This window comes from Lynx rufus, unplaced genomic scaffold (genome assembly GCF_022079265.1).
Source record: "Lynx rufus isolate CCGP_SWC_20201006 ecotype Redwood Valley unplaced genomic scaffold, mLynRuf1.p SCAF_52, whole genome shotgun sequence".
NCBI lineage: Eukaryota > Metazoa > Chordata > Mammalia > Carnivora > Felidae > Lynx > Lynx rufus.
Genome location: NW_025814870.1, coordinates 38241 through 63014, shown reverse-complemented (window position 1 = coordinate 63014; position 24774 = coordinate 38241). Strand labels below are relative to the sequence as shown.

Genomic DNA, 24774 nt, shown 5'->3' with positions numbered 1-24774 from the left:
GGGGGGCCCAGCTGGACCCGAGGGCAGCGGCACGGGGGAGCACCGCCCCGGCGACAGCTCCCCGGTCGCTTTGCCGTCTGCTGCGGCAGCCCTGACGGGCTGTCCCTCCCCCAGGAACAAAGTCTTGCGGCTCTCGGGGGGGCTGGACGTGCCAGGGGCCCTCAACTGGGAGGTGACCCCGTGTCTGCCGGCCTGCTGGGTGCTGGCCTACTTCCGTGTCTGCAAGGGGGTCAAGTCAACAGGAAAGGTACAGCTGGAGGCGGGCGGGTCGGGGTGGGTGATGATGGCAGGGGTGGGGGCAGCATGGCCGGTGGGGAGAAGGGGTGTCTCCGCCGGGGGGGAGGGGGCAGGGGCACCCCGCCACGCGAGGTGACCGGGCCAGGGCCTGAGGCGGGGGCAGGTCCTTGAACCCAGCCCGGTGGATTTCCCACGCGTGCCTGGGTAGCCCTCCGCAACCTCCAAACTCCAGCCCAGCCGCCTTCCGTCCTGAGGGGACAGGCCCAGGCGACCGCCAGCTGAACTTGCCTGTGTCGGGCATCCCCGCCCCAGTTTCCCTCTCTTCCTCACTCACTACTTGCTCACTCTCTGCTTTGCGGCCAGCCTGGGGGGACCCGGCCCGTGGCCCTCCCTTGCCTACCTGTCCTGCTCTGCTGAGGGTGGGACGGAGGCAGAGGTCTTCGCGGTCACCTCGCTGTCGCCTCTGTCTCCGGCCGGCCCAGTCCACTCCGTCCTGCCCAGGACCCTGCCTCTGTGCAGAGAACCACAGGAGGCATGGGACCTGCCTCCAGGCCGATGTCCTGCTCAAGGTCCTGCCTCCGCCCTCCCTCTCTACAGCTGACCTGTCCTTGCGGGGGCGGCCGATGGCCAGCTGAGCACCCCGCGTCCTTCGTCCTTCGGGAGGAGCCCAGGCTCTGAGGAGTAGAAGGGGGGGGCTGCAGGCTGGCCTCCCGCTTGACCTCGGAACGGACCGTACCACGGTGGGGGGAGTGTGGCCCGCCTGCCCCCCTGCTGAGGCTGGGGGCCCCTAGTGGGGAGGCGGGGCCGCAGGGCCCCTTCTGAGCAGGTCCCCCCCGTCCACCCCCCCCCCGCCCCAGATCATGTACTTCACGGCTACCTTCTCCTGCGTGGTCCTCGTCGTGCTGTTGGTGCGGGGAGTGCTGCTGCCCGGCGCCCTGGATGGCATCGTCTGCTCTCTCAAGCCTGACTTGTGGAAGCACTCACTGGGTCGTGAGTGCCGGCACCACGTGGGGCGTAGAGATCACGCACACAAGGATGTCAAAGAATTGAAAACACGAAAGGTCATGTAAAGTCATTCTGAACCTTTTGGGGGAGAGATACACAAAAAAGAAGTGGGGACCACCCTCCATCCCACCACACAGAGATACGAGGCGTTTACACTTCAGGCTACCGTTGCAGGATTTCCGTGCACATGGACAGTAGCTTCCTAAGTTGGGATTTTAGTGATTTCCCTTTTGCACTGTGGTTTTTCCTATGCGACCGCATCCCTGTTCTCCGTGGCCACTAACTACTTTAGCTCCAGTCGCCATCCCTTCCCTCCTTGCCTCCTACTGGCAGGCTTGCCCCCCGACGGGAGCCCCTTCGTGACCTTCCCAGACCGCCGATCTGATCCGCACCTGTGCTCAGCCGCCCCCTCCAAAGGCCGCTTTGGTGTGTCCACCTGTGCCGGGGAAGGGGACGGGGTGCGGGGCCGTGTCCGTCTGGGCTGTGGCCCATCTCCCTCCACGAACCGCTGCGAGGTCGTGGAGCCGCACGTGCTGGGGACACTGAGCCCAGGGAAGAGGCAGGGCCCTCTGGACAACAGGCCGTGGTGTCTGGCGGCCTCCCACGAGGTCTGGGGAGGGGCTAGGGGTGTGGGGAGGGGGTGGAGCTGAGGTAGGACTGGTTTGCGTGGGTGCGGTGGGGTCACCCGTCACAGCGCGTGGCGACGATTGGTGAGGGAGCAGCCGCTGGAGAGGCGGCCGAGGGCGGGGTTTATAGACGTGCACGTGTTGAAAGATCCTTGTTTTCCGGCTGCAGGTTCCTCCTGCCCGTGCCTGGAGATGAGAGCTGCCTGCCCCGTAGACAGTGACAAAGAACAGGGCAGACGGAGACAGTCCGAGGCTCAGGCTGAGGCGCTCTTTGGTGACACTGCTCATTGAAATGCTTCCACCAGGGGCGCCTGGGTGGCGCAGTCGGTTAAGCGTCCGACTTCAGCCAGGTCACGATCTCGCGGTCCGGGAGTTCGAGCCCCGCGTCGGGCTCTGGGCTGATGGCTCAGAGCCTGGAGCCTGTTTCCGATTCTGTGTCTCCCTCTCTCTCTGCCCCTCCCCCGTTCATGCTCTGTCTCTCTCTGTCCCCCAAAAAATAAATAAAACGTTGAAACGCTTCCACCAGCCACAGGCCGCTCTAGACACTGGCCACCTTCTTGCTGTGACACCTGCCTCCAGGACAAGGCAGCTGTGCCTTTACTTTCCTCACTTGTCCTGAGGACCTATTCAGAGACGCTCAGGTACAGATTCGTAACTATAGAGTCACGGCGTTCTCCACAGCTCCGTCTCTCTCTCTGCTGACAGTGCTAATTCTCCCTCAGGCAAGGCTCTGTTCCTCCTCTCTTCGTTTTAGAGACTCACCTCGTGCACCGGGGCGTCGCCCATTCCCCTCCTCAGCCACTCGGGTGCCTTGTACGTGGCCCCACTGTTGTGCTAAATAAGAGAGTCTTGGAGGGGAAGGCAAAGGGTAATGTACTTCATGTCCCCTCCCCACCTCAGGGAGACCTCTTCCCCTTTTTGTTTTCCTCAAGGACCCTTGTCAGGACTTCAGGGAAGCAAGCAGCAGCGTAATAAACTGGAAAAACACTTTGGGGAAGGATGATACAAGTGAGAGCCAACCACAAGGAGCTCTGAGAATTGTGGGTTCGGAACCTCAGGGAATGAGGCCTCTGATGACGCGCGAGTATATAGAATGGGCAGTGGGGCCGACCTCGCCAGCTGTCCCAGCGCTCTTCTCCACAGATCTGAATCAAGGCCGATAAGCCACAAAGTCCTACTCTGCAGGTATTATACATGACTATGTACATGCTAGTATAAAACTAAAACAAAAATTCTAACATGTTGACAGTAGTCAATGTCCTGAATAACAGGACATAATTTTTTTTCTCCCATCGCCTAACTTGTCTTCTTCAATTGCCTTCTAGTAATTGAGTATCTGAATGTCAGAATCTCTCCCCCTACCTGAGAACAAAGGCGAGAATAGGAGAAGGCGTAGATGCTAAAAATAAACCCAGACATAGAATAGTAGCAGTTACCATTTGATCACCAAAAAAAAAAAAAAAAAAAAAAAAATGTGGATCTGAAGCACCCAAGGGCCAGTATAGGCAAAAGATGCGGCCTCAGTAAGAAAACGGCAGCTGCTGCAGGAATCACTGTCATATGGGGGGGACACAGAGTTGGGTCCAGCCACCTTTTCACTGCTGCGGCTTTGTGGAAAGGGGGGGCATGATGATCTGCATGGTCCGTATCACTAGGGAAAGCTGGCCAAGACAGGAGGCGATGGACATTTGGAGCTGGCCAGGGTCATCGGCAGTCAAGCGGCTACAAGGTAGGAAACAATAAGTCAAGTTAGAGGGCCGGTGGGGCACATTCCCCGCTCCACCCCTTCACACAGCAACGATCCTGGAGCACCACACTCCTTCTTTCGACTCACTCCTTTCCTGTTTCCCTTGTCTCCATTACAGCTCCTCCGGAATTGACCTTGTCCCTGGTCACCTGCCACCACCCTCTCCCTGGGCCGTTCTAGAACTAACACAGTCAGGATGCTGCCGTTCACATGGAGCTCCTCCCGAACTGGCTCCCGGAGCTCCTCGTTTGGAGTCAGGAACCTGTGGGCAATCTCCGCATCCACGGCCGAGGGGAAAGGTATAGTGAGGGTGCTGGTGGAGACTGGGTTAAGGCACCATCCACAGTACTAATTTTGCCTGTGCCTCAGGCCTCCTCTTCAGTGAGGCCTGCCTTCCCCACCCCAGGCTGACCCTCAGGCTGTCCACAACCTCCCACCCTATACAGCCAGGCCACCCCGGATAGCATTGTCCCTACCGCTTCAGTCCCATCAGGCGGTCCACCCCACTCCCCATCCTCTGTCAGCACGGGCCAAACCCTAGCCGACACCCTCCAGGTGCCCGGAGCTCCCTCCTGCTCCCCTTTCAACTCCACTTCCCCAAGTCTCCCCCACACCCCACCCCGCCGCGCGCCAAACCACCTCCAGCCCATCCCCCTGCCGTCCAGCCCGCTGGGACTCCTTGAATAGGATACAACTGAAGCAGTCGGTTACCAGGACCTCTAGCGCCAGGCGCGGCATCTCCACCAGGACCTGGTGTGTAGGGTGCCCGCTCCATTTGGAGAGCGCCACCAGAGGCGGCACCTACCTCTCCCACAATGCTGGTTCTTTCCGGATCGCTCAGGCCTCCGGGGTTGCTGGGATGGCCAGGGTCACAGGCACCACCCGAACCACCAGGGACTCTGGGGCCACTGACACCACGAGGTCCACCTGGCACACACTGGCCACCACCTGCTGCGCCCACCACCACGCCCACGGCACCCGTGCCTTCGTCTGCTGCCCTCACGGGGCCTCCACCAGCCCCCTGAGACCCAACTTTGAATCCTCCCACCCTCTCAAGGCATCACTGAAGGACAAAGCGCTCTCTCACAATGCTTCAGCCCTTTACTCCACAATGCAATTCCGGATGCCCAGAGCAACTGTCCACACGGACCACTGGTAATGCCTCCTGACCTGTGATTGGTTCCCACCAAGCAGTCCCTTCTGTAGCCAATCAGTTCTCACCTATGAAGCTCCACCCCTTAGAGTGCCACGACACCCTAGGGCGTCTGCCCACATGGGCACCCGCGTGGATGCGTCTGCCTGAACCACCGTGCCACGAGCCTCCGACGGCCCGCCAGCTGCGATATCCAGGAAGCCTCTGCCTGACACTACTCCCCACACGGTGGTGCGGCTCATGGTCCCCACTGTCCATGCCCAAACAGACTGCCGTGGCCCAACTCCTAAAGCCTCTGAGCACGTGACTGAGCTGTGGAGAACTCCGTGACTCTATAGTTACGAATCTGTACCTGAGCGTCTCCGAATAGGTCCTCAGGACAAGTGAGGAAAGTAAAGGCACAGCTGCCTTGTCCTGGAGGCAGGTGTCACAGCAAGAAGGTGGCCAGTGTCTAGAGCGGCCTGTGGCTGGTGGAAGCATTTCAATGAGCAGTGTCACCAAAGAGCGCCTCAGCCTGAGCCTCGGACTGTCTCCGTCTGCCCTGTTCTTTGTCACTGTCTACGGGGCAGGCAGCTCTCATCTCCAGGCACGGGCAGGAGGAACCTGCAGCCGGAAAACAAGGATCTTTCAACACGTGCACGTCTATAAACGACGCACCGCATCGTTAGAATGAAAGATAAAAACCATATGATCATCTCCCTAGGTGCAGAAAACGCGTTTGACAAAATAGAACATATTTCCATGATAAAAACCCTCCACGAATGGGGGCAGAGAAGTTGTATAGCTCAATACCACAAAGCCCACATACGACAAAACCCACAGCTGACATCATACGCAACAGTGAGAGGTTGAAAGCTTTCCCTCTAGAATCAAGAACAAGGCAAGGCTGGTCAGAGACGTACCGGGTTAAATTTCAATCCTTGACGTTGAAATGTGTTGAGAATTGGTCCGTGGCTCAGAAAATGCTTTATGTTGGCGAACATACTTGTACTTGAAAAGAATGTGTAGTGGACACAACATGTGAAATTCAGATCTCCTGTTTAGTGTTCTAAAGACATCGGTCAAGGTAGGTGATACCACTGATCGTATGTTCTATGTCGGGGGACAACAAACTTTTCACATAAAAGAGGCCCCGGGCTGGATTTGGCCAGGAGGCGGTAGTTTGCCAATCCCTGCTCTATTTCTTTTAACAGAGTGTGTCGTCTCTCTCTCTCTCTCTCTCGCTTGCTGAGAGAGGATGTTAAAATCTCCAACCGTGATTTTGGACTTGTCCCTTTCACCTGTTAATCTCAAAAATTCTTGCATCGTGCGCGCGCGTGGGTGTGTGCGTGCGCGTGCGTGTGTGTGTGTGTGTGCGTGTGTGTTAAGTTTATTTATTTTGAGAGAGGGGGAGAGAGAGAGAGCCAGCGGGGGAGGGGCAGAGACAGAGGGGGACAGAGGATCCAAAGCAGGCTCGGTGCCGACGGGCAGAGAGCCCGACGCTGGGCTGGAACTCACCAACGGTGACATCATGACCTGAGCCCAAGTCAGACGCTTACCGACTGAGTCACCCAGGCGCCCCGTGTATTTTGAAGGTGTGTCATTAGGCACAGACATATTTATGATCATTTTCTCTTCCAGATGGATTCATTGCTGCTGTTACTAGTATGAAACGCATCCCTTCATCTTTGGTAACACAGTTTTCCTCGAAGTCTGATTTCTCTAATATCGATATAACCACATCAGGCTTCTTTGCTCACTATTTATTCGTAAGTCCTTTTCCATCCTCTTCCTTCTAACCTATTGGTGTCTTTGTATCTTGAATGTGGCTCACGTAGACAGCGTGTAGTTTGGTCACTTAAAAAAAGCACCCTTCTAACGATGTCTGCTTTTAAATTGGACTGTTTGGCAAATTCACATTTAATACGATTACCGATATGGTCGGATTTAAGTCTGCCATTTTGCTGTTCAGTTTTTGTTTGTCCCTTCTCTTTTTTTTGTTTTTGCTCAGCTTATTTGAGGCAAAATGCACGTATGGGAAGTTGCACACATTTAAGCGTACGGTTTCATGAGTTACGACAAAGGTGTCCACAGCCAAAGCCGAGATACAGAACATTCCCATCGCTCTCACAGTCGCCCTTGTGCCTCCGTGCAGACAATGTCCTCCTCTACAGTCTGCCCCCACACAGCAAATTCAGCTTAGATTTTGCCTTTTCTGGAATTTCCAGGAATCACACAGTATGTCCATCCTTCTTTGTTGCTGACCGGTATTCCATCGCGTGGATGTACCGTAACTTAGGCTTAACCACTCACCTGCTATTGGACGTTTGGCTTGTTTCCAAACTGCGGTTATTGTTAATCAAGTTGATACGAAGATTCACGTACAAGTCTTTGCACACACATATATTTTTAATTCCCTTGTGTAAATAGCAGAAGTGGGATTTCTGGGTCACATGGTAAGCGTAAGTGTGACTGTATAAGAAACGGAAGCACGGTTTTCCGATGTGATCATACCAACTTACAGTCCCACCAGTGACATGTGAACTTTCCATTCTGTCTGTATCCTCTTTTAGTCGTCCTTATGTCTTCCGACTTTATTCCTCTTTTGCAAGTTCGAGCTGCCTATTCCAGGTTCTTTGCATTTGGATATACACTTTGGAATCAGCTTGTCCATTTCTGCGTTATCACGATTTTTACTGGGTTTGCAATGAATTTCTAGAATGATGTGGTGGGAGTGTACATCTTAAGAATACAGGGCCTTGGGGCACCTGGGTGGCTCAGTCGATTAAGCGTCTGACTCTTGATTTCGGCTCAGGTCATGATCTCACGGTTTGTGAGACCGGGCCCAGAGTCGGGGTGTGCACTGACAGCTCCGAGCCTGCTTGGGATATTCTCTCTCTCTCTCTCTCTCTCCCTCCCTCTCTCGCTCCCTCTCTCTCTCTCTCTCTGCCCCTCCCCTGCTCATGCTCTCTCTGTCTCTTCCAAAATAAATAAATAAACGCTAAAAGAAAAAAGAATACAGGATCTTCCGCTCCACGCATAGGATGCGTTTCTCCATTTTTGTAAGCTTTCTTTCGCTTATCAATAGTTTTTAGTGTTCGCCGTAAAGGTTTTGCACATATGTTATTACATGTGTCCCCAAATACTTCATGTTTGGGGATGCTATTGTAAATGGTAGTGATTTTTTTAAAATGTCACTCTTCTTTTTTTTTTGCACATCACTTAGGGGTTTCTACGTAAACAAGCATGTCATCTCTGAATGAAGATAATCCCGTTTCTTTTTTTGCAATCTGTGTCACTACTTTTATTCCTCTTTCTTGCCTAGTGCACTGCCTAGGATTTCCAGGACAGTGTTGAATGGAAGTGGTGAACATCCATACCTTGTTTCTCAAACTTTGCGGGCGAGGGAGCGGGGGCGGTGATTCTATCTTTCACCATTAAGTATCATGTTAGCTGTAGGATTTTTGTAGGTTCCCTTTATCAGATTAAGAACGTTTCCCTCTAGTCCTAGTTTTCCGAGAGTTTTTGTCATGAGTGGTTGTTGGATATTGTCTGATGCTTTTTTTCTGTGTCTGTTGAAATGATCACATGTTTTTTCTCCTTTATTTTCTTAATATGACAGATGACACTGGTTGACTTTTTTGTTTTTAATGAAAACCAATTCTTGGGATGAACCCCACTTGGCCATGATGGTATCATCCTCTTTGTATGTTGCTGGGTTGAATTTGCTAATACCGAATCAAGTTCTTTTGTGTGTGTGACTTCCTGAAGGATATTGCTCTGTGGTTTTCTTTTCTTGCCATGTCTTCATCTGGTTTGGGGGTTGTGTAATGCTGGCCTCATAAGATCATTTGGGAAATGTTTCTCCTCCTTTGCTTCCTGAAAGCATTTGTGTAGGATTGGTGATAGTTCTCCTTTAAGTATTTGGTGGTAGCCACTAGTAAAGCCACGGGGGCCTGGAGTTTTCGGCTCCATTGCTTTCATAGATGTAGGGATATTCGGGTCTTCTATTTCTTCTTGAGTCAGTTTTGGTAATTTGTGTCACTCAAGGAATTTGTCCATTTCATCTAAATTGGGAAACTTACCCACAAATATTGTTCCTAATATTCCCTGGTTACACTTTATTTTTCAAAATCAGCTTTATTGGGGCGCCTGGGTGGCGCAGTCGGTTGAGCGGCCGACTTCGGCTCAGGTCACGATCTCGCGGTCCGTGAGTTCGAGCCCCGCGTCGGGCTCTGTGCTGACGGCTCAGAGCCTGGAGCCTGTTTCCGATTCTGTGTCTCCCTCTCTCTCTGCCCCTCGCCCGTTCATGCTCTGTCTCTCTCTGTCCCAAAAATAAATAAACTTTGAAAAAAAAATTCAAAATCAGCTTTATTGGTATTTTTAGAAAAACATTTTTTTAGCGTGTGTCTATTTTTGAGACAGAGAGAGACAGAGCATGAATGAACGGGGGAGGGTCAGAGCGAGGGAGACACAGAATCTGAAACAGGCTCCAGGCTCTGAGCTGTCAGCACAGAGCCCGACGCGGGGCTCGAACTCACGGACCGCGAGATCGTGACCTGAGCCGAAGTCGGCCGCTCAACCGACTGAGCCACCCAGGCGCCCCTGGTATGTTTTTTGTTTGTTTGTTTGTTTGTTTTTGTTTTTTTTTTTTTTTTAAAGAAGCTTTCGGGGACACCTGGGTGGCTCAGTCGGTTGAGCGTCCGACTTTGGCTCAGGTCACGATCTGGCAGTTGGTGAGTTCAGGCCCCACATGGGGCTCGCTGCTGTCAGCGCAGTTCACTTCAGATCCTCTGTCCCCCTCTCCCTGCCCCTCCCCCACACGCACTCTCTCAAAAATGAATAAAACCTTTAAAAAGTGGGGGAGAGGGGGCCTGAGTGGCCCAGTCGGTTAAGGGTCTGACTTCGGCTCAGGTCATGATCTCACGGTCCGTCCGTCGGTTCGAGCCCCGCATCGGACTCTGTGCTGCCGGCTCAGAGCCTGGAGCCTGGAGCCTGTTGCGGATTCTGTGTCCCCCCTCTCTCTTTGCTCCTCCCCCACTCGCGCCCTGTCTCTCTCTGTGTCAAAAATAAACATTAAAACAGAAAAGAAAGAAAGGAAAAAAAGGCTTTCCGCTTCATGGATTTTCCTCTATTGTTTGTCCGTTTAACGTTTTATTCATATCTCCTCTTAGCTTCGTTATTTCTTTCCGACTATGTATTTAGGTCTTGATTTTATGTCTTCTTCACAGAGTGACCCCTCTATCGTGAGCAAACGTCCTCCACCCCATCGTATTCCTCGTCCTGAAGTCTGTTCTGCCTGCTCTTAATATAGCTACTCAAACTTTCTTATTAGAAGACTTGCATGGTGTATCTCTGCCCATCTTTTTACTTTTACCGTATCTGTGTCTTCACAGAGCGCATTTCTTAGGCGTAGCATATAGTTTTGCTTTGCCTTTTTATCCAGTCTGGCAATCTCCGTGTTTTAGTTGCCACATTTAGACCATTTAGAATAAATGTAACGAGGGGTATCGTTGAGTTTCAATCTACCATCCTGCTATTTATTTTCTGTTTGCCCCATGTGTTCTGTGTTCCCCTCTCTGTCTTTTCGCGACTCCTTTCAGATTGAGTAATTTCTAGAAATTCACTTTATCTCCGCCAGAGAAGTGTACATATTAAACCTAGGGTTCTAGGGATCCTAATACGTGTTTTACCTCATCATAGACCACCTTCAAGTAATTTCAAATCCCTTCGCACGTAACGTAAGAACATTACAGCAGTACCCTTCCAACCACCCACTGGTGTCCTTTGTGCTATTGTTGTCATACCTTTTATTTCTATAGCAGTTACACACCCCACGCCGTGTTGTCAATATTTTTGCTTTAGATGGTTTGCGACGATTGAGAGACGTTTTGAAGGGAGAAAAAATGTTTACATTGACCCACATACTTTCCAATTCTGGGACCCTCTTCGTTACTTCATGTAGGTCCAAGTTCCCACGTGCTATCATCCTTGCTTGTGGAGAACAGCCTTTAACATTTGTTGTAGTGCAGGTTTTCCGCTGACAACGAGTTAATCTCAGCTTTTATATGTCTGAAAAAGTCTTTATTTTGCTTCCTTTTTTCATGGAGGTAAAATCGAGACAACATAAAATAAACCATCTGAGAGTGAACAGTCGAGTGGCATTTAGCACATTCCCATGTAAAAGGGTTGCCGAGCAGGGCTGACACAATGAAGAGAGCAGCTGGGGAAATCGGACAAGCTAGCCTTGGATAGGAGGGCAGGGCTCTCTTCCACCGAGGCAGGGAATAGGCAAGGGCGTTTGCTGCTGTGGGCCAGTCCGAAGATGTGATATGGGGCACGGAGCTGACAGACTTCTTGCCCGATGGTCGGAGAGGAGAGGAGAGGAGAGGAGAGAGAGGAGAGGAGAGAGAGGAGAGGAGAGGAGAGGAGAGGAGAGGAGAGGAGAGGAGAGAGGAGAGGAGGGAGAGCGTATCACAGAGGGCCTGGTAGGTCGCCGGGGGGACTTTGACGCTGAGTGAGATGGGAGGCACTGAAAGGTTCAGAGCGGGAGGAGGAGGGACCTGACTGGTGTCCTATCACTGCTCCTGAGTTGGGGCTCTGCTGGGTTGGTGAGGGTGAAATAAGGGGACCACTGCAGGTAATTACGAGGTCTAGGGTCCTTATTCAGGTAGAAGCTTCTGAGGGACTGACTTTGATATCCTTACAGGAGGTGCATGCGCCGTGGCTTCAAGGTCTGTGCACCTTGTCTTGGTGTGGGGTTACCGATCCATTCTACTGGCCTCTACCTTACCGCTGGCCTCCTGAACCTAGCCTCACTCCCCCGATTCTGAGTCTTATTTTCTTAAGCTTGAAACGTGTCTCTTTTTCTTGTTGTTGTTGTTGTCTCTGGACCTTCCCTCACCCCTGCTGCCTTGTGCAAATTGGAACTCCGCACTTGGATCCTCATCTGACTCTGAGTTGGACTCTACGGGTGCAGGTTTCTGCGCATGGTTCCGGGCAGCTGGGGAATGAGACCCGAGTGTCGCTGTTCCTTCTGGAAGGGCTGGCCGACGCAGAGGCGTTGAGGCCCTTGCTCTTTGTGATCTTTCTGCTGGTCCACAGCGTGGCTGGGCGTTGCCAGCCTTACTGTGATGGACTCCCGACTCCACACTCCCGTGTACGACTTCTTAGTCAACCTCTCACTGCTGGACACTGCCTATATCTCCAGCACGGGGCCTCAGGTGCTGGAACACCTGCTGGCAGCAGTGCGGACCGTGCCCCATCGTGCTTGTCTTCCCCAGATCTTCTTTCTCCACTTCCTGGCTCCCTGGGAGCGCTTCCTGCTCACAGCCGTGGCCTGTGACCGCTATGCAGCCATCGGCCGGCCACCGCACCACCTAGTCCTCAGGGGCCGTCGGACGGACCCGGGCAGGAATGGCTTCCACCTCCCGCCTGCTTGCCTCGGCCGATGCGTTCGCCCACACCGTCCTTGCAGCTCCACTGAGGTTCTGCGGGCCTCGCCTCATCACCCACTTCTCCTGTGGCCTCCCTCCACTGACCAGACTCTCTTGCTCAAGCACGTGGGCCAGCGAACTTGCCCTGTTCGTCTTCAGTTTCGTGGTGGCTCTTGCACCCCGTGCCCCGGTTGCGATCTCCTGTGTACGTGTTGTGGCTGCGATTCTCAGGATTCACTCCGCCGAGGGCCGAAGAAAAGCCTTTTCCACCTGTGGTGCTCACACCACCGTGGTCTGCATTTTCTACATCGCTCCGGTCCTCTGCTACATCCTCCCCAGCTCTGCGTGCTCTGGCTTGCGGGACCGGGTGCTCCCTGTGCTGTACGTGGTCCTCACCCCCATGCTCAACCCCGTCATCTACAGCATGCGAAACAAGGAGGTGAAGAGGGCTTTGCTCAAGTCCCTCGGGAAAGAAAGTGCCTCCTAGGCACTGGTCACATCAAATCAACGAGGAGTGTCCCCGGCTCGGGAGTTTCTCACATCCGAATGTGCTCCCAGTGCCAGGTGCCTGTCAGTCTCCACCTGCTCCACACCCCACCCTCGTCGCACACTGGATGCCATACGGATCCCTCCCTGTACAATGTATTACACGAAGGCACCGATTTTGCTGTGGACCAGAGCCAGGCTGTGACGTTTGCATTGGACATGGCAAGGGGCATGGCCCTCGTACACACGCTAGAGCCCCTCATCCCACGACACGCACTCAGCAGCCGTAGTGTAATGATTGATGAGGACATGACTGCCCGAACCAGCACGGCCGACGTCAGGTTCTCCTTCCAATGCCCTGGGCGCAGGTATGCACCTGCCTGGGTGGCCCCTGAAGCTCTGCAGAAGAAGCCTGAAGATACAAACAGACGCTGAGCAGACACGGGGAGCTTTGCAGTGCTTCTGTGGGAACTGGTGACACGGGAGGTACCCTTTGCTGACCTCTCCAACACGGAGATTGGAATGAAGGTGGCACTGGAAGGCCTTCGGCCTACCATCCCACCAGGCATTTCCCCCCATGTGTGTAAGCTCATGAAGATCTTCTCCAGGGTGGGGCTGGCACATGCCAGTGCTTTGGGGGTGAATCCAATCACACAGGAGTTTGAAATTTCATGCACGTGATCCATCTGGTGAATCCTATTTTGGGTGCCAGGTTTCCCCCCATTTTCAGCAACGATCAAATATTTCTGTTGCTCTTCCCCCCCCCCCCTTATTCTAAAACACTGCTTTCTATTTATGGAAGTAAAACATGGTCATTGCATAGGTTGTGCAGTTACAGAAACTTACAAAGTGACCAAAAAAGAAAAAAACGCCCTCTATAACCTCACCCCCGCGAGAGAACCTCACTGTAAACATTTTGATGGTTTATTTCAGGTTTCTTCTTGCACTACAAATGTATGTGCACGGGCGCCTGGGTGGCTCAGCCGGTTGAGCGTCCGACTTCGGCTCAGGTCCTGATCTTGCGGTTCGTGAGTTCGGGTCCCGCGTCGGGCTCTGGTGCTGACAGCTCAGAGCCTGGAGCCTTGCTTTGGATTCTGTGTCCCCCTCTCTCTCCGCCCCACCCCTGCTGTGCTCTGTCTCTCTGTCTCTCTGTCTCTGTCTTTCAAAAAAAAATGAATATACTTAAAAAAATTTTTAAAAAACCAAATGTACGTGCATACACATTTAAAGTAGGAAAGCAAAACTGGAATCATAGTGCACTTACAGCTCCGAACGCTTAGATGTTTAAATTTTTTTCCACTATAATGTATGCGTATTATAAAATCATTCATGCCTTACACAAAGGTGTGTTGTTAGAGAGTAAAAATTTCCCATAAACTCAGTGGCTGCAGTAACCATTATGACCAGTTTTACGTGTGTCCTCCCAGACTTTTTCCTAGGATACATTCATCTGCGTTTATAACGGTTTTTCTTTTGCTTGTTTGCATACATAGGATCATACCGATCAAGTAGGCAGTTGGTTAGACATGAGCCAGAGGCAAAGGCGGTGTTAAATAGGTGACACGTTAGAAGCCTGAGGGCACAATGTCCTGACTTTGTGGCTGTTAACATCCTGGTCCTATGGCTTCCAACACCCCCAGGTTGACAGACCAAGGGCCACAGGTGCAGAACAGGGGCTCTCCTCTTCAACCTTGGCCTCAGGGTAACCTACAGCTTCATTATAATAGATTTACATCGTTTTGTTTTCAACTCTCCCCGCCCAAGGGAGGATGGCCATGGACTCTTCTGGCCAGAACCTTGTGGGCGGGGCCAGAAAAACTCCCCCTCCCAACCGGCAGGAGGAGTTGCTCACACGATGGGAAGCACCCTCAGTGGGAGACCCCCCTAGCTGTGACCCATCCGGAACCTATGCAAACATACAGAGAAAAGACACCCCAAACCCCAGACACCTCTGGGCCTGTCCGCTCTGCCACCTGGAGAGTGCACTGTCCTTAACAAACTGCTTTGTGCTTGCTACTTTCCTTCTGGCTGTCCTTATTTGAGCGCAGATCCTCACGGAAACGTTCCGTGGGGGATCCAAGAGTGGAGGCTTCCATTCACGCTATGTAGACGCTCCCACTGGTAAACAATACCCTGTACCAAATTGGCTGTTTATAATCCTTATTCCAGGAATCCCATGGTCCTGTCATTTGTACAATCTTCTACTGGGCTGTTTGTGTCTTTTATGGATTTATTTGCTAAGGGTCACTTGTGTTTTGAAGATACTCACTTTAGTTTGCCCTTTGGGTTACTAACGTCTTCCTAACTTGTCTTTCCATTTTATTTATGATGTTTTCTTCCCTAACAGAGCTTAACACCTTTGTGTAATTAGACGCTGGTGTTGGTTTATTTGTGGTTGTGGCTGTTTGCTTCTGGATTTTGCATCCTGCTTTGTTTACTGTTTGACTTAAGAATAAGGTCAAGACCGGCTTTCTTTTTCTTCTGACTCGAGTAACCCAAATAATTTCACCATTGCTCTTTACGTACTCTTTCAAGTTGGGTTTGACTCTGGCTTCTGGCTCTTCATTTTACATCTCTTTCTCCAGGCACAGCTCTGGCTTGGTCCCTTAGAACACTGCTTGTGTCCTGGCTGAGAAACCTTACCCTCCCATGAGGACATGGGACTTGTGCTCGGCTTTGGACATCAACTTTGCAGCCACCCATCTGGGCCTTTCTCCCCACATCCTTCACTCTCCTACATAGTAGAATAATGCTCCCTCAGCCGCTGACCAGGTAATATGCCGTAATTACAGAAACCTGGATCAGTAGGTCATGGGGGAATGTACAGTTCCTACAAGATCGCGAACTCAATAACCTGAAAACTCCATCACCACTGAAACTAGGGTTGTGTGTATTTAAACATATATAGAAATATATTTCAATTTCTTTTATTTCTTTTGAGAGAGCGCGCACACATGCACGTGAGCGGGGGTTGGGGAAGCAGAGAGAGAGAGAGACAGAGAGAGAGAGAGAGAATCTCAAGATGGCTCCATGCTCAGCACAGGGCCCTATGCAGGGCTCGATGCCAAGAACTGTGAGATCATGACCTGAGCCAAAATCAACAGTCAGACGCTTCACCAACTGAGCCACCCAGGTGCCCCTGTACAATCTTTTTAAACAAAATATTCATAGCAGTATTATTTATAATAGGTTTTTCTTAACGAAAGAAGAAAACCCCAAATGCTCCAGTATCCCCAGTGCAACAGTCCTCTAATCCACTGATGCCCTAACCTCTCTCTCTCTCTCTCATCTCGTTCTCGTCCTCATGTTTCTCCCTGCGCCCTTCGAAGGGCAATCCAAGCTGAGCCAATCAAATCTCTCTGTCGGCCGGTCTGTCTGTCTTCCTCTGTCTCTGTCTGTCCCTTCTCCCACACCAATCCCAACTTTCTCTACTGTATCCTTCAGGCCGTTTCCTCAGAGGGGCCATCCCAGATCACCTAGCCCAAATTTGCTGGAGAAACAAATGTGCAAGAAGAAATGAAGATGCAGGTTTAGACCCTGGTGAAGACGACATTTCAATTCAGCGGAGACATATGGATTAGTCAATAAATGACATTGAGACACCTGAGGAACCTTGGGGGGAAGGGGACAAAATTAGACCAATGTCATCTTTCACACCACAATAAATTCCTTGTGTGTTAACATCTCAAAGTACTAGAAGATGGCATGAGGGACAAATTTTATAATTTTACAGTGGGGATGGCTTTCCCTTGGACATAAACTACAAAAATCATAATGACAAAAATGTACCACTTGCATACATTAAAAAAAAAAAAAGAGGTTAGAGAGGGAGGGAGCCCAAACATAAGAGATTCTTAAAAACTGAGAACAAACTGAGGGTTGATGGGGGGGAGGGTGGGTGATGGGTATTGAGGAGGGCCCCTGTCGGGATGAGCACTGGGTGTTGTATGGAAACCAATTTGACAATAAACTTCATATTTAAATACAAGAAAAAGTTAAAAACCCTCCAGTACGGAAAAGAACTATAAACAAGAATTCAGTGAAGCAATGAGGAAGGAAAGTATTTTCAATTACTTTGGCCAAGATTTGGTATCTCTTGTATATAAAGAGCATTCACCAATCAATAAGTAAAATATGACTATTCCAATTGAAAAATTAATCAACGAGGGCCGCCTGGGTGGCTCAGTCAGTTAAGCACCTGAGTCGGTTTCGGCTCAGGTCATGATCTCACGGTTGGTGGGTTCAAGCACTGCGTCGGGCTCTGCACTCACAGCGCAGGAACTGCTTGGGTTCTCTCTCTCTCTCTCTCTCTCTCTCTCTCTCTCCCCCCCCCCTCCCCTTGCTCTGACACAGTAGCTGAAAATACACTCAGATGCGGAAAAATAGTTTTATTTTCTGCTGTAAGAACGCCCCTCCTCCAGCAGTAGGGAAAAACAAGGCCCAAAGTCCAATACAAACAATTAGACCCCCGTAATAAAGCGGCAACCAGCATCGGAATGGACGCCCTAGGGGAGGAAGGGACGCTAGGTTACAATTAGCCCCTTTTGCCTGGCTCCGGCAATCTGAAAAACGGGGGCACGAAGCGCTGCATGGTCCAAACCAACAGGGAAAGCTGGTCAAGACAGGAGGCGATGGAAACCTGGAGTTGGCCAGGGTCTTCGGCAGTCAGTTGGCTAAAAGTGAGGGAAAAAGAAAATCCAAATGAAATGTCCTCACTCTTGCCCCTATCTCTCTGCCCCCCCCTCAGGTGGCCGCAGGCTCAGGGTGCCACACCTACCTCTTTGGACCTAACCTTTGGTGTCTCCAATTCACTATTAGAACGGCCCTCAGGAGATAGGCCCTAGCGACCTGACACCACCCCCCACGAGGGACCCGTTTGGAACTAACATAATTAGGACGTTGCCGAATACCGTGAACTCCTTCCGAACTGCCCCGACCTGGGGCTGGCCCTGTGTCGCCAGACACTGGTGGGCCACCTGTGCCTCCGTGGGTGACGGGAAAGGCACGGTGACGTAGCTGGTAGCCATTCGGTTAAGGCATCATCGAAAAGCGATCGCGTCGGTGCCTCAGGCGTCCTGACCACTCCGAGGCCTGCTTTCCCCACGGCCACTCTCCCCCCTCTCCATCCTCTCAGGTCCGCTCCCCTCCTTCCTGGTCCATCAGGCCGCCTCTCCCCGCCACCCCTCCCGGCCACCCCTGGCCCATCCGCCCCCCGGGCCGGTCCCTCCGGTGCCCCGGTCCCCCCCTCCCCTCCTTGCCCTGGACCCCCAGGCTGAACCCCCTCCCCTCCGCTCCCCGCCCCGTCGCCTCCTCTAGGCCCATCGCCCCGGCCACCCGCCACTCGGCCAAGAGGATACAACTGCAGCGGCTGGCTCCCCGGCCCTCCAGCTGTGGGCCCGCCGTGCCCACCGGGTCCCGGCAAAGGGTGTCCGCCAAGCCCTGGCACGGCAGCTGCGCCCGGGACGGGAGCACATAGCGCCTGCGCGACCCGCGGGGCCGCACCGGCCGCGGCACACTCCTCCCCCTCACCACCTCCGCCGCCGGGGCCCTCGTGGCCTCCGAGGCCATCTGGGACACCGGGGTCTCCCGGGCCACGCTGACCCTCGGGACCGCCGGCCCCACCGCCTGCGCCTCCATCTGTGGCCTCCATGGTTCCCCGGCCTGGACTTCGGCTGAACCGCCGAGGGAACGAACGAACGAACGAACGAGGCTCCCTCGGGAAGCGGGTGACGTCACCTGCGCTCCCCGCGCACGTGCGCAAACCGGCCCGAGGCTAAGGCCCAGAATCCCCTCCTGTAGGCCCCTGGCACGTGACTGTTTCCGGCCCGGCCCGCCCCTCCCCCCAAGCGTGTGTCTGTCTGCGCAGGCGCCAGCCGGGCGCACGTGCGAGCAGCCAGCTGACCGCCGCCCGCCCGGGTCCCGGGCATCGAGGCGTGGGCCGCGCTCAGGCGCTTCTGGGCAGCACCGTGCCTGTCGCTGTCTGTGGGCTCCCCGTACGGCTCGGGTCTGCGTGTGCCGGGACCCGTCCCCGGGGGCCGGGGGGGGCCGACGCGGGATGCCTGCCGAGCAGGGGCCACTCCCAGGCCCTGCCTGTCCTCAGGGAGCACGCCCCGCGCGGCCCCTAGGGGAGCTGGAAGGGACGGGCCTGGCTCCCTCACCATTTCTCGGTCGCGGGCGCCGTCAGTCCCCTAGTGCCTGCCAGCCTGGGGGAGGGGACACCGCCGGGGGCTCCCGGGCTCCCGCCTCCCACACCGCAATGGCTGCGGGCTTGGGCCGGGGGCCCGGGGGCCCAGGGGGGCCCAGCTGGACCCGAGGGCAGCGGCACGGGGGAGCACCGCCCCGGCGACAGCTCCCCGGTCGCTTTGCCCTCTGCTGCGGCAGCCCTGACGGGCTGTCCCTCCCCCAGGAACAAAGTCTTGCGGCTCTCGGGGGGGCTGGACGTGCCAGGGGCCCTCAACTGGGAGGTGACCCCGTGTCTGCCGGCCTGCTGGGTGCTGGCCTACTTCCGTGTCTGCAAGGGGGTCAAGTCAACAGGAAAGGTACAGCTGGAGGCGGGCGGGTCGGGGTGGGTGATGATGGCAGGGGTGGGGGCAGCATGGCCGGTGGGGAGAAGGGGTGTCTCCGCCGGGGGGGGAGGGGGCAGGGGCACCCCGCCACGCGAGGTGACCGGGCCAGGGCCTGAGGCGGGGGCAGGTCCTTGAACCCAGCCCGGTGGATTTCCCACGCGTGCCTGGGTAGCCCTCCGCAACCTCCAAACTCCAGCCCAGCCGCCTTCCGTCCTGAGGGGACAGGCCCAGGCGACCGCCAGCTGAACTTGCCTGTGTCGGGCATCCCCGCCCCAGTTTCCCTCTCTTCCTCACTCACTACTTGCTCACTCTCTGCTTTGCGGCCAGCCTGGGGGGACCCGGCCCGTGGCCCTCCCTTGCCTACCTGTCCTGCTCTGCTGAGGGTGGGACGGAGGCAGAGGTCTTCGCGGTCACCTCGCTGTCGCCTCTGTCTCCGGCCGGCCCAGTCCACTCCGTCCTGCCCAGGACCCTGCCTCTGTGCAGAGAACCACAGGAGGCATGGGACCTGCCTCCAGGCCGATGTCCTGCTCAAGGTCCTGCCTCCGCCCTCCCTCTCTACAGCTGACCTGTCCTTGCGGGGGCGGCCGATGGCCAGCTGAGCACCCCGCGTCCTTCGTCCTTCGGGAGGAGCCCAGGCTCTGAGGAGTAGAAGGGGGGGGCTGCAGGCTGGCCTCCCGCTTGACCTCGGAACGGACCGTACCACGGTGGGGGGAGTGTGGCCCGCCTGCCCCCCTGCTGAGGCTGGGGGCCCCTAGTGGGGAGGCAGGGCCGCAGGGCCCCTTCTGAGCAGGTCCCCCCCGTCCCCCCCCCCCCGCCCCAGATCATGTACTTCACGGCTACCTTCTCCTGCGTGGTCCTCGTCGTGCTGTTGGTGCGGGGAGTGCTGCTGCCCGGCGCCCTGGATGGCATCGTCTGCTCTCTCAAGCCTGACTTGTGGATGCACTCACTGGGTCGTGAGTGCCGGCACCACGTGGGGCGTAGAGATCACGCACACAAGGATGTCAAAGAATTGAAAACACGAAAGGTCATGTAAAGTCATTCTGAACCTTTTGGGGGAGAGATACACAAAAAAGAAGTGGGGACCACCCTCCATCCCACCACACAGAGATACGAGGCGTTTACACTTCAGGCTACCGTTGCAGGATTTCCGTGCACATGGACAGTAGCTTCCTAAGTTGGGATTTTAGTGATTTCCCTTTTGCACTGTGGTTTTTCCTATGCGACCGCATCCCTGTTCTCCGTGGCCACTAACTACTTTAGCTCCAGTCGCCATCCCTTCCCTCCTTGCCTCCTACTGGCAGGCTTGCCCCCCGACGGGAGCCCCTTCGTGACCTTCCCAGACCGCCGATCTGATCCGCACCTGTGCTCAGCCGCCCCCTCCAAAGGCCGCTTTGGTGTGTCCACCTGTGCCGGGGAAGGGGACGGGGTGCGGGGCCGTGTCCGTCTGGGCTGTGGCCCATCTCCCTCCACGAACCGCTGCGAGGTCGTGGAGCCGCACGTGCTGGGGACACTGAGCCCAGGGAAGAGGCAGGGCCCTCTGGACAACAGGCCGTGGTGTCTGGCGGCCTCCCACGAGGTCTGGGGAGGGGCTAGGGGTGTGGGGAGGGGGTGGAGCTGAGGTAGGACTGGTTTGCGTGGGTGCGGTGGGGTCACCCGTCACAGCGCGTGGCGACGATTGGTGAGGGAGCAGCCGCTGGAGAGGCGGCCGAGGGCGGGGTCTCTGGGAGCCCAGGGCAGAGCTGGCTTCGGGGCAGGGGCGCGGGAAGCAGTCCCGGGCCCGGGAGGAACACAGGGGGGTCCGTTTGCTCAGGCGCTCCTGGGAGCCCCCTTGCTTTGGATGCTTGGGGGCGGAGCCTCAGGAGGGAGCCCTCGTTGGCTAGGAGGACAAGGGTGGGGGGGGTAGTCTCTAGGGGCTCCTGGCAGAGCTGGCTGGGCGGGAACCAGTCAGGCGCCCAAGGGAACGGCCGGGAGGTGGGGGTGGGGAAATGTTGGCCTCGGCGCTCCCGGGAGGCCGGGGTGACTTGCGTGGGCTTTATGAGGAAGCGCTCCTAGTCTAGCTAAGCCAGGGGGTCTCCCAGGGCCCAAGGGCGGAAAGGCCGGCTGGGCGGGCACCGGCCGCAGGCCTGGCGGCCTCACTGGAAACCCTAGGAGCCCGTTGGCGCAGGCGCCTGGGGGTGGCGTCGAGCTGTGATAGGCGGGGCTTCCGCAGCCAGGGTCCGAGAGAGCCTGGGACAGCGAGCGTCGCTTTGGCGGGAACCGGCCACGCGCGCGGCAGCCTCCCGACGGTCCGTTTGCGCGTGCGCGGGGAGGGCGGGGTCGGCGCGCGGGGCGGAGCTTCGGGAAGGAGCCGCAGCGCCTCAGCCGCCAGCCGACTGGGCGAGCGGCCGGACCTGTGTTCAGGCGACTGGACCTGAGGCGGAGCCTGACGACCATGGAGGCGGCAGACGCAGCCGCAGGCGGCGAGGCGGGCGGCGCCGACAATGCCCGGGATGGCCAGGGGGGCCAGGGGGGCCAGGAGGGCCAGGGAGGCGGCGGAGGCCATGGCCTCGGAGGCGCGGACGCGGAGGCCGCGGTCGCCGGCGAGGCTCCGCGTGTCCCGTGACCACCTCACGCCCCCGGGCCAGGCGGAGATGCCCTCTCCACGGCCGGAAGGCCGGAAACCCGAGTACACATATTGTATCCTAGCCGAGGGGACAGCGGGCATGGGCAGGGGGCGGAAAGGGAGAGGAGCTGTGGTAACCTGAGGTGCGCGGGGCAAAGATCTGAGAGCAGGGTGATCACGGGGTGGCTGGAGAGAGGTGGGGGAGGAGGAAGGAAGGAGATCGGGGGGAAACGGGTTCCCGGGGGCGGTGGGCGGACATGGGCCTGGTAACGGGGTGGCCGCGAGCCATTAGGGTCGGGAGTGGGTGGCCTCGTCAGGGTGGCCTGAGAAGGGGGCTCAGGCCCTAAGTGAGTAGGGGTGGTACCTTAACCGAATCTGCACCCAGCGCCCTCGGCGTGCCTTTCCCGTCCCAGTTGGAGGCGGAGATCGCCTGTGCGTCTTTCGCCCCAGATCGGGAACCGTATGGATGCCTTGTGGAGCAGCAGCTCACTGTGTTCGGCAGCGTCCTGGCCATGTTAGTTCTGGAAGGGCCGGGGTCGGGGTGGCTGCAGGTGGCGGGTCCAGTCTCCATGGGGGGTGGGGGGGGGGCTCTCTCTGCTGGATCGTCGAGGGCTAGGTGCGGGCCAGGGCCCGAGGCTCTAACACCTGCACCTGCGGGTAGGGGGTTCGCTCCTGGGGGCGGGGAAGGGTGCAAGGGATGGGTACCTGGGCGGGGAGGGGAGCTGAGCGAGGAAGGGGAGGATCCACCACCTCCAACTTGATTGCCTTTTCTCCTCTCTCAGCCGCTGGAGAGCTGAAAACCCTTTCCTCCTCCGAATTTCCATCATCAACTTTCTTGACCAGCTTTGCGTGGTGATTCGGACCATGCAGCGCTTCCGGTTCCCGGTTCCCGCTAAGCCTGCGCTGGCGAAAGGGGGCTAAGGTCTAGCCTCGTGTCCCCCGTCTGGGCGGTCCGTCCTTCCTAGGGCAGTGATGCCTGCACTAGCTGCCACCTGAGGTTGGGGGCCTGCCTGGTCTTCTGAGGGCAACGAGGGCCCGAGCCCTTGGGCACTCACGGTCCCCTTGTTTTGTTTGCCATTTAAATGTTTGCTACTGCAGAAAATAAAACTGAGCTTTGCTATTCCCTGTTCCTTCTCAGTTGCGGCACCCCCGGATACTCTTCCCTTTGTCCTCAGGTGGGGGGGGGGGCGGGGCGGCTTCTGGGATGTCGACGACGTGCAAGTCGCGGAAGGTGGTAGAAGGCAGTTTGGGAACTGGCAGAACCCACGTGCGTCCTGTCCTTCGGTATCAAGGACTCTCAACATGTGGGAATATGCCCATCGTTGGCACGTTTCGCATTACTCCTGATGGCTTTCATCTAATGTGAACTTTTTATCCAAACTCTTCAGAAACATTGAACGAGTGCAGGAAAGATGCATTCAGGCCGCCTGGCAGGCTCAGTCGGTTGAGCGTCTGACGGGCTCAGGTCATGGTCTCAAGGGTTTGTGAGTTTAAGCCCCGGTCTGGCTCTGTGCTGATAACTGGGAGCCCGGAGCCTGCTTCGGGTCTTGTGTCTCCCCCTCTCTACGCTCCTCACATGCTCATGCTCTGTCTCTGTCTCTCAGTAATAAATAAATGTGAAAAAAATTATATTAAATGTGTAACAGTAACTTATAATCTGTAATTTTGGGGGTTAGAATCCATGTTTTCCACAGGTTTTTGAATTGATTTACCTTATGAGCTTTATTTGGTGGGGGTAGGGCTGGTCCTGGCAAACCTGTCATCTTAGTTTAGAGCTCTTGTATCTGTTTGAGTCTGTCGTACAGGGGACGTACAGTGCACGCCAGACCCCGGGCTTCAAGGGTCCCATCGGTTCAGCTGACATTCATCCCCCAGGGATCTCCCCCTCCTCTCCCTCCACAGAGGGAACAGGCCCGCTGGCTGCCCTTTCTGCCTCCACTGCTGCCCCCGCTGCCTCTTCTCCTTCTTCAGAGGGGCTTTATTCTCGTAGCCCCCCCCCCAACACCTGTTTGTGCTTGTAAAGCTTCTCTACGCGAACACACGGGGGCAGGGTGTGGGCAGTGGGAGCTGCGCCACGATCCACAAACGTGTGTTCTTCAGCTACTCCAACCCATCCATGCAGGTAGACCTTGTCGCTGTCTCTCCTCTTTCAGTCCTGTAAGCGGTGCTGAAACGAATATCCTGGTACATTTGCTTCTGTTCCATAGATTTTGAGAAGGGGACTTGTCAGGTCAGAGGGTAAGCCCTCTTTAAAGTGTTTGGTGCATGTTGCCAAAGTGCACCCCCAGAAGCTCGCGCCGGTTGTAGATAAAAGTGTCCATTTCCCTGCATCCCACCCCAGACAGGATATGTTCAGTCTTTTACACCTTCGTAAAACCAAATGCATAGCGACCAAAACCATATTGGTGTCTTCCAGTTTCCTTTTGAATGTGATGCGATTAGACATTTGGCCAGTGGCATCTCTTCTGAGAACTGTCCGTGCGTATCCTTGCCTGTTTTCTATTCAGGACAGTCACACTTTTCACGCTCACTGGTAAGTGTCCTTTAAGTGTTCAGGGTATCAAATCTTTATCATGATTGGAAATACTTTTCCTCCCCATGGCTTCATTTTAGCTAGGCTTATGGTCCTTTTCTATGTATAAGCTAAAAACAATTATAAACTTTTTAATGTTTCTTTAGTTTTGAGAGAGAGACAGAGACAGACACAGAGACAGAGTGTGAGCAGAGGAAGGGCAGAGAGAGGGAGACGCAGAATCCGAAGCAGGTTCTAGGTTCGGAGGGGTCAGCACAGAGCCGTGCGCGGGGCTCAAATGCATGAACTACATGATCATGACCTGAGCTGAAGTCGGATGCTCAACTGACTGAACCCCCCAGGCACCCCGAGAAGCCTGCCTCTTGCAGTGGGTCTCTGCGTGGCTCAGGGTGCAGACAGCGGAG

General features: G+C 55.3%; 1 protein-coding gene and 1 pseudogene across 1 annotated transcript; both read left to right on the top strand.

Moving 5' to 3' along the window:
* The first annotated feature begins 11880 nt into the window (after positions 1-11880).
* LOC124527605 (olfactory receptor 1I1-like) lies at positions 11881-18145 on the top strand. Its single transcript, XM_047100703.1, is given in 6 exon segments — positions 11881-12147; positions 12149-12622; positions 12657-12812; positions 12814-13278; positions 17804-17898; positions 17986-18145. Coding segments are annotated over 6 exon segments (1617 nt in total).
* Positions 18146-21666: 3521 nt separating this feature from the next.
* On the top strand, positions 21667-22758 carry LOC124527604 (EKC/KEOPS complex subunit LAGE3-like; annotated as a pseudogene).
* Positions 22759-24774: the final 2016 nt, after the last annotated feature.